General features: G+C 38.3%; 1 protein-coding gene across 1 annotated transcript; it reads right to left on the bottom strand.

The window, feature by feature from the left end:
* Window positions 1-1,245: 1,245 nt before the first annotated feature.
* On the bottom strand, window positions 1,246-9,721 carry LOC104088883 (uncharacterized). Its single transcript, XM_009593632.4, has 7 exons — window positions 9,348-9,721; window positions 8,152-8,454; window positions 4,251-4,459; window positions 4,112-4,160; window positions 3,927-4,016; window positions 3,689-3,751; window positions 1,246-3,506 (listed from the first exon to the last, which is right to left on the bottom strand). The coding sequence occupies exons 1-7, from the start codon at window positions 9,513-9,515 to the stop codon at window positions 1,620-1,622; spliced, it is 2,769 nt and encodes a 922-aa protein (XP_009591927.1). The 5' UTR covers window positions 9,516-9,721; the 3' UTR covers window positions 1,246-1,619.
* Between the last annotated feature and the right edge of the window lie 347 nt (window positions 9,722-10,068).

The raw sequence follows: 10,068 nt of genomic DNA, 5'->3' as shown, positions 1-10,068 counted from the left end.
TTGTATTTGACTAATCAATTTAAAAAGTATTTTTGCAATATTAGAACATTAATTTGTGCTTGATTAGGTTCCAAAACTGCTTCTAGGGAATATCTAATCTTTTAAGTATCTGATACACTTCAACTCTCTAAAATAAGCACATTTAGAATACAAGAATAACTATGTCTCAACCTCAAACAAATTAGATCGGCGTGTCATGAATTGATAAGTTTTATGCTGGCTGTCAACCTACCGCAATCCTCCCCCTTTATCTGGTCTTGGGATTGGCCATGTAAGCAAGCTCACACGGGCGGAGTTTTAAATAAGCACATTTAATTTAAAATAATATTTTTAAAAAAAACACTTTTAACTTTTCAGAAGCGAAACAGGCTAGAACAATATTACTCCAAGTTGAAAGCGTTCTCCTGTCTTCAAATGTCAAAGCTATTTTAAAGTTAGTAAAACCCTAAAACTTAACTTACACCCTTAAAATTTGTATCTAAACTACAGATCTGCCATTTCATGTATTACAGGTGCTCGTGCTACTAGGAGCACATTAGATTGCTCTTCCTTCTTCTTTCTTTCACGCATTAGATTGATTAGCAATGCCTGTGTTGTGCGAGTTGGAGTTGTCATTCCACCCGGATGTTGATTCGATCGATTATTATATTTGTCAACTATACTTTATTCAAACTTCACTGTTCACTTCATACTATTTCTTGCTATAAAATTTGATATATGTATTAATTTTTATTAAGTATTTTCATATTTATTGCAAATTATATGGATACAATGAGGTCTAGCACCTCTCAATAAATACTACTACTATTTACTTTCTTCGTTTCATTATATGATAGTGTTTAACCAGATATGTTTAAGAAAAAAGAAAATGCTTTTTCTTGTAGTCAAGGAGTTCCGCCAGCTTCGCATTAGCTATTGAATTGGGGGATTCGCATTGATTTGGGTATAATATTACATTAATTATCGTTATATTCTCCGTTTTCCACAGAGAAAATTTTCAATGCTAGATGGCATGAGTTGTGTCTTGTGAAACTGTCACGTAGCTCGTTTTCCTTGTGTATGTGTTTCTCCTGATGGCATGAGCTGTGTGTTCAGATCAATATTTATTTCTCTTTTGACTTTGTTTCTTTTGGTTGATGATTTAGAGCTTGACCTATAAATGCTTCAATGACTTTTAGATGCACCGCAAAAAAATTCTAAAACATAAACTTTATACTCGCAAAAAGTAGAATGGCACTGAATCGCGATCAGCAAAACCACTTTATCCTTGTATTTAGTATGTCAATATACAGTTAAAAAAAGAACCAATCTTTCAGGGAACATCTTTAGGGGTTGGAACTACAAAAGAAACGAAAAAATACCACAGCCCGGATATTGCACAACTGCTGTGTCTGACAACCATAAATATTTAGGCTTCCAGGGGGCTGGAACCTTATCAATACATAGATGAGCCAGTTCATTGGTAAAGTTGCTCCACTATCAAGACCATCCTTAACACATTTCACCAAAAGAGCAACTTTAAATGCCTGCCACCTAGCGTCAATATCAAAAGAATATGTTCAAAGGAGAGGAAATCCGAAGCTTACCCTACAAGCCAAAAAGTTGCGCGCCCTGTTGCATCACTTTTTCGGACCTTTTGAAGTCATTGCTACAAGCTTATGACCTCCTCCATTTCTCCAAACACCACGCACAGGCAAACCTTCAGGAGGGTCACTTTGCTCATCTGATGTCTCTTTTCGATCTGGATCCGCATCAGGGTCTGAACTTTTGAGATTTAAAAGTGTTTCAACAGATCCATCACCTAAGCGAACTCTGTGAAACTTTGAGGTTTTCTTCCGCTGCTTGCTTTTCCCATCATTATTCCCTGAACTGTGATTCGACTCATCTCTGGCAGACAAGCCATTCTGACGGGCTTGCAGCTTTAAGGGTTCACCTCGGGAATTCAGTTCTTCTGATTCACTCAGAGTCAATTTTGATTTACCTTTAGTAGAACGATACCCATCTTTTGACAACACTTCCACATCATCTTCAGGAATCTTGTGACTGGACTGCAATTTCCTGACAGTACTTATAATATTATCAGCAACGTTACCCTTTGAAGTGCCATTTCCAGCATCTAATGACTTACCTTTACCTTTCTTAGAACTGTAACCATCTTTCAACTGATTGCCACCACTTTGAAAATTCTGTATAGGGATGGTGCCTCCTAAATTAGCATTGAAGGTGTCAATTAGTTCTTTCTGCCTCTCTGCGTCAGGGCATAGTCTAGCCAACTCAAGAATGAGGTGTGACAAGCCAAACTGCTCGACATATGCCAGATACGTCTCAGCATCCATTAAACCTTGACGATATTCTGCAGAGATGTCCTTAAATGCAGCGAATTTGTCTTGATCAAATTGTAGAGCAAGACGCATCCTTTCTACCAAAGATTTATTTGCAGTCTGAACATCTTCCACATTCGTGACTGCCTGCTGGCCACTTGCAGGAAGTTTGCGAGTCTGCGCAGCAGAGACTGGAGGAAAATCAGAGGCAGAAGAGTCAAAAGACCCACTCTGAACAAGGTTTGGGGCTGATGTGGAATGGCTAATTCTATTGCTCTGGGACCAATTCTTTGACGAACCAACGGAACTAGAACAAGCTTCATGAACTAATGAAGATCGAGCAGCAACAGAACTTAAATAACTAGATGGTGGAGGCCCATCTACTGTTGATGGCTTAATTTGGCTAGAGCCTGATGTGGGTCCAGTAGCGCCATTAACAGCAGGCCAAGCATGCTCACGGGTAATTACTGGTGCAGAAGGGTCGTCAGTTGCTGCCTTACTATACCTGGAACTAGATGATGGCGGCTTAATCTGGCTAGAGCCTGATGAGGATCCAATAGCGCCGTTAACAGCAGGCCAAGCATGCTGACGGGTAATTACTGGTGCAGAAGGGTTGTCAGTTGCTGCCTTACTATGCCTGGAACTAGACGAAGACCCAGAAGCACTACTTACCACGGGCCAGGCACGCTGATGACCAATTACCGGGGGTGTGTGACCGGTTGCTGGCCATGCTGGAGATGAACTAGAAGGCTTTGTAGTTTTGTTTTGCTTTCCGCGCAGACGGGATGCCATGGTGTTTTTGGGTAAAGCATCAGACTGAGGCCTTGGTTGATTATTAGCAGGAGGCACAGGCACAGCAAGGGGAGGAAATGAAGACTCTTGAAGCTGTGAATTTCCGGAAGCTTGTGACACAGCTTGACGATATCTTGAAGCTGGCTCAACAGAATCTGTAGCCAAAGATTCAAAGGATGCAATAAGGAAATCTTCATCATTTGTTTCCGCGAGATCAGAAACTACCCTCCTATTGCTTGACGTATCACGTGGTCTTCCATCTGCATTAGCAGCCTCTAAACTGGCTTGAATGGCCATGACGAGTTCATTCTCAGAGTTATCACGCCTAAAAGATCGTCCCCTTCGACGACTATCCTGTTCATTACTGCGGCGATATCGAAAACTTGTTGGTATCTGTATAAAAATAGACAGAAAAAAATATAACTCACATGACTCCAACATAGTGCTCAGAATGAAATGTCAGGATAAACACAATGGAAAACTCAAATAAATGAGGCACCATGAGCACATCTTCCCCTGGGGTTTTAGGAGAAGATTGCTTAATTCCTTTATTCAAGGACAGAATTGAAACTTGCCTGCAAGGCAGCACTGCGTTGGGAACGCGACATACGACCTCCATGCTCTAGAGTATTGTGCCTCTGAAAATTTAAACAGGAAAATAAAGCCATCAAAAATGAAATCTAATAAAGGAAAATTAAACATCTCCGTCCATGAAAAAACTATGAAATAACACAAAAGCAATAATTCGAATCTGCAAGTATGCATGTCTTTTGTGGAGCCCTTTATAATCTGCACAGCCCAACATATCCTAACCTTCAACTCAGTTTCAGATTGGAAAACAACAAACTTTTTTGCAAGACAGCTCTCATCCTCGCATAAGAAATGATTACTGCGGAAGTGGATCTGAAATGGAAAAGAAACACCAGCTTTAATTGGCATCAAAAGCACCACTCAAAGAAGTTGGGAAAGCTTCTGATGATATAACATAGTAAGACCACCTCTAGGTCATCATAATTCTTGTAGTATTCATATTGTCCAGGATGCTGCCTGCATGAAATCAATGGATAAGACCCCGTGAGCTTTAATTGATCAATGATAACCAACTTATATCATGTTACTGTACACATAAAACCGCACCTCTGGCATATATGACAAGTATAATGTTCGGTCGACATATGAGAATACAGCTCATTATCCCCATAAAACGGGGTCCTACAGAATTCACAAAGAGGATGACCCATGAATCCACCTCTTTCACTTTCAGTACCATCAACCTCAGAATCACCTGTGTCTATATGCTGATTCAGCTGTGCCCTTGTGTACAGTTTCTGCTCACAGATAAATACCTGATTGACAAAGCCACCAAATCAGACATAATGTTGCTAACAAATTTGACATGCATTCATCTTACTCTTACTAGAAATACAAAATCTGCACAAGTCCCCGAACACAACTCCATCATAATTAGGCAAATATTTTCAGTTTGCATAAAATCCAATTCAAAGTTCAAACAACCCAAAATATGAAGAGTTAAGTTGTTCCTCCCTTAATCCTAATTTTAGAAAGAAAAAATTGAACACAAACTTCAGCCACCAATCTCATTTTATAGAACTCACAATTACAGCCAAATAACAGCATAGAGAGACCTAGTTATAGGATCCCAAAAGGATTCCAAATCACAGGAATAAGATTTTCCAGCTGCACCTTGAATACCATATGAGAGTGTGCGTGTATGTGTTACATGCACCATCCAGTCTACTATCTCTTCAACGTATGTGATGGTCATTCCATCCAGTCGCATCATAGAAACTAATTAGTGTTTGTTCCTCAAAAGAACCAATAACTATCTCCTATTAGTATTACATACTCAATCAAATGGGCATTCCCATTGTTATAGACAACGGTGCTTCCCACCCCCCACCCCCCTTTCCTTTTTGGGGAGAGCAGAGAAACCATATCCCATTTTATTAACTGAGGGCACTCATAAGTTTCAGTTGTCAAAAAGTGCAATTGCAATTTGAAGTAAAAAGTAAGCAGAGCAGATAATAGATATTAACAGCATCCTTTCCAGTTAAAGCACCATTCACTTCTGCAGATGAGACTAATTTTTTGGGTTTTGGATCTCATCTTTGGTAACTTAGGTGCATGTGCTACACGCACCATCCAGTTTACTACCTAGATAACTTTGTTGCTGCTAACCAAACGACCCCTTATAGTTAAGTTACAAGGTTGTGAAACTCTTTTGCATCGAGGAAATAGTATTAAATGATGCAACCCATGCCAACCTTTTTCTCAAGGAAGAAAGACTATTCAAATTAAGGCACAGTATTTTGTATATCATCGAGGAAATACTATTAAGTTACACAACTTAAGCCAACCCTCAGCGGGCCAAATCAGAAGACTACTTAATGAAGTTATAGAGCAAAAACCTACATACACAAATCTGCAATCAGGTAAGAAAACCTTAAAATTTAGCAAAAATAAATAAATCTTACAGTAAACACGTATTATTAAAGATGAAAAAATACTTTAAACAAAACAATGCAACAAAAAAACCAGTTAGCAACTTTATTGCTAATAAGAGGAGAAACATGTAACTTCAGTAGAAGTAGAGTATGACGAAAAGAGGAGGTGAGAAGCAATATAGTGATTCCGTACACGATTGTATAAGAAAAACGTGGAGTGGAAGCCAAGCTTTAGAAGGTGTAGGCTTAAGTAACATTGGGGTGGGGAGATGAGAGTGTGATTGGATAGCGAGTTCTCGGAGGATGTGGGGGTTTCAACAGGACAAAGCCTGCCATCCTGATAACTTAAGAATGGAGTTGTTTCATCAATGTTAGAACACCTTCAAGGAGGAAAACATGAATGAACTATATTCACTCCATAGCACAGGAAGAATTTGAGAAGAGGCTCAACACATCTTTCATTGCCTTACCAATAAGTACAGTGAAAGTTATCTCCAAGATGTTGCTAAGGTGTTTCCTTTTAGAGTTAAGAAATTTAGAAGAGATGGTCTTGACATTCCATAAGGTTTTTGTGGAAGGAAAATGCTAGATAGGGCACTGGTCAAAAACAGGTAAGTCTACTGGAGGATAGAGATGAGGTGGATCTATTTTTTTTTTAATCAAGAAAATGTGGTGGTCTACTTTGCAAAATGAATCGGGAAAAGGCAATATTACAAGGTCAACTATGATTTTGGACTTCGAAATGAACAAATGGGTTTAGAGAGGTGGAGATTCATTTCTGCATATCTACCATCAAATAAACTAGGTCAATGGAAATACTACAGGCTTCTTCGGAAAATTCAAGGCGTCTATGGCAAGAAGATCCACTCTTCCACTAATCATACTTATTATAGAACACTAGCAAGATTATGACCAAGCAGTGATGAGGGGTTAATTAAGGGCCTTCACAGCTAGGTTATATTCTGAATAGATATAGGTAAGATCGATCAGGCGGGCAAGGTGCTATATCATCCCATCGGTTGCCTTACTAACTTATCTGGAATTATCGTTGGACTTTAGCTTACTAGGGCTGTGCAGTAAGTAATCTTTTCATAGTACTGGCAGGACGGTAGACGGGATTTATCGGCGAGGGGGGGGGGGCTGACAATACCAATCTATAGCAAAAGGACAATCTATAGCAAAAGGACAAAAAATCACAAAGGTATTTTCTGTTAAACATGAGCAAAAACGTAAAGAAAATACCACATAGCAAGTTGAAGGTGATCCTCCCATAAATGCGGATGGTCAGGGTAGAGTTTTAAGGGTACTCAATAAAGAGTCATAGGCAAATGGCATTGGAGGTTTGGCATAGAGTTATCTCTACGAAGAAGGGATATTGTTGACAAACAGTGAACTCCACTAAAGGGGTTGGAAGACCAATTAGACCTTTATGCTATATGGGCTGACTCAATACAGAAATATTATGAAATTGTGGGAAGACCTATACAATAATGCACAATTTGAAGTGGATGACGGGTAGTTTGTTTATCTATGGAAAAAAGACGACATCAAGATGTCCCAATAAGCGAAATATTTACTACTATTTTCAGCATCTCTTACTGGCATATAGAGGAAACATGGAGGGGCAATTCTGTAAGACCTAAACTTCAGGAGGAGAGAGGAGTTTAACCAGCTAGTGTTACTCTACTGGCAAAAAGTCTCACGTGTAGATAAACATTTAGAGATCATAAAGTCAGATGGACGGTATGCTCCGCAATACTGTTAAAGAGGAATGAGGCGACTTCCCCCTTCTCCTTCTTGCCTGTAAATCCCCAGAGCACCGAGAAAAGTGCTTTTTTTTTTTGCATGAACAACAGCATGATAATCTATCCTAATAGCAGAGAACAACGGAAAAGGCAAAGGTCAACATAAGTTGGTGTTTCAACCGCAATAGCGCAGAAGAAGACGTCAATTTTCTGTTACAACTTTACTGTAGGTGGCATATCAGTTGTAGTGTGCAGTGTACTAGGTTGTATTAAGATATGCGATTTACACCCATGACGTGCAACTACCACACACACGTTGGTGCACTACCATTAGAACGTCGAGATATGCTATTAGACTGGAAGTTCAAAAGGGAAGAGACCAATAGTAGCATATCCGAAGAAGCTCTTCACTTATGAAGACAATACAGAACAAAATGTACAACAAGAACTCCTTATTTAGGAGTCTTCTTATATAGGACTCTTAGACTACATACTATACAGTTTAGTTATTCTCTAACTGTAACAAAGTACTTATTCTACTATAAAATGAAAATGAAATATTACCAAATATGATATAATAAACTTAGTCAATATTGTAGCAAGGCAAATATTGCAACCTTTTTACTTAATATATATTTCTGGAACACATGACGTTTCAACTAGGGTAAGATGACCAGTTGCACTTTCATATAGAATAGAGAATTATGTATGAGTTATCTACTTAGCGCATGCATCTTGTAAGTGCGATTCTTCCCTTTCACATCAAAAAATTCTTACGAAAAAGGAATGAAACAGATAAAAGCTGAATCAGATATTGCAGAAAATGACCTTCCTTCCTTCCAAACACAAGCTGCACATGAGCAACTTGTGCTGGTGGAATAAATGACCTTTTAACTGCTCAATATTTCTGAACCTCGCTCTTTTCTTCATGCCATCACCATCCGGCCCCTCCATCTTATCACACACACTACAAGAAAGCCTGCACATTGCCCTGATCATCTTGTAGTGGTCTAAATCATCAAAGAAAGCCTGGGTGTCCTCGTGATACCAATAAGAACCAATTCGACCTTCTTTTGGTTCATATGGAAATACCGTAAAGTCACTAATCATCCTTGTATAATCTCCTAGAGCCTGCAACACAGAAAAGGGAATAAAGAAGTAACAAAACAGAAGAAAATCACCCACCAAGGATCTTCAAAGTCATAAAACCAAAATCATACAACAATTCAATAGAGTTTTGACAGATCGAAATCCCTAGAAATGTACATTCATAGTTAACAGCAGACCCAAACACAAAGGGATAACCTATAAAAAAAAGAGTACAAAGAAACCAAATTAAAAAGAAAATACATTATTCTTCTGAAGCTACGCAAAGATATGTTTGAAATAAATACAAGAGCAATTCAAGAGAATGAACCATGCACTTTTTTGGACAAGGAATTCAAAAGAATGACAAATGCAATTGTTAAGTAAAATCTTGATTGATCAACCTAGTTCTTTTTTTTCACCGTCAACCTAGTTCACAAATCACAAATTATAGTAATCGCTAGACTGGTCTATAGAAAGACAGACTTTTTGCGCCTTTTTAGATCCCAAACTCAATGACAGCTCCTACATATAAAAGAAACTAAGTATATCATTTTGAACATTTTTTTCATTAGTAAAGTAAGAAATTGATGTAAAAACAGCATTAAGTGAATGCTGGTGTGTAGTACAACCAAAAAAGAACTTTACAGCATCAAGCTCTAATGTATAGTTTTTAACCTAGGCAACTTGGATAAAAGAAGCCAAAAAAAAAAAAACTAACTTGCATTAGTCGTCACCAATATTGAAACTAAAATATAATATCAATAGAATAGACTTGAATTTTGGAACTTTCAGGTAAAACCTAGACTGATACAACCTATACAAAACTGTAAATACATAGTAAATCAATGAGATTACGAACACGATCGGTCGTAGACCTAAAAAGAAATACATTACTCTGAAACAAAGGTCAAATCGAATGAAGATTAGGGGGAAACCTTGGTGACAAAGACAACGGCAGCCTCGGTCTTGCAAATACAACAACGGCGATCGTTGCAGATGAATCGAAGACGAGCGACACAGGTAGAGCAGACATCCTTGTGACCGCAAGCTCCATAGGCAACCCATTCAAGTGTCTCAGCGCAAACCGCACAGCTATCATCCATTGTTTATACGATCTTTGATCTAGGGTTTTTTTCTGGGTAGAATTTGTACACGAATCCGATGTAAAAGAAGGAATTGCAGTTTGCTGAGACAGCCACCTGAAGAGTCTTACGCCGATACAAAGTGGAGTACCTTTTTAGGGTTCCAAAGCTTCTTCGTTCTGATTATACACCGCTTCTTCTTTGATGTTTTTTATTCTCTTCTCATTTTCACAATTTGACCAAAATAGGAAAATAAATATATTATATTATGGATGTTGATTTAGTACTCCGTTGTAAATAAGATTCCTAAAGAAACTTATCCATATAAAACTCCGTAGTAAATATGTTTATCTATAATGGAAATAAGCCTCCTAAAGAAGCTTATACTTTCGGTACTCCGTTATGGATAAATATTAACCATGGTAAAAGATTATCTATATCAGGCACAACAGCTTAGAGTAGCAGCTTACACAGCAGTTTACAAGCAGCTTACACAGCAGCTTGCAGTAGCAGCTTACACAGAAGCTTCCTTTCTTTTATAAATAGAGGAGAATTCAGTTCATTATGTACATAA

Source organism: Nicotiana tomentosiformis, chromosome 1 (genome assembly GCF_000390325.3).
Source record: "Nicotiana tomentosiformis chromosome 1, ASM39032v3, whole genome shotgun sequence".
In the NCBI taxonomy this organism is placed as follows: Eukaryota; Viridiplantae; Streptophyta; class Magnoliopsida; order Solanales; family Solanaceae; genus Nicotiana; species Nicotiana tomentosiformis.
The sequence above is the reverse complement of the archived record's forward strand: the minus strand, read 5'-3'. Positions and strand labels throughout refer to the sequence as shown.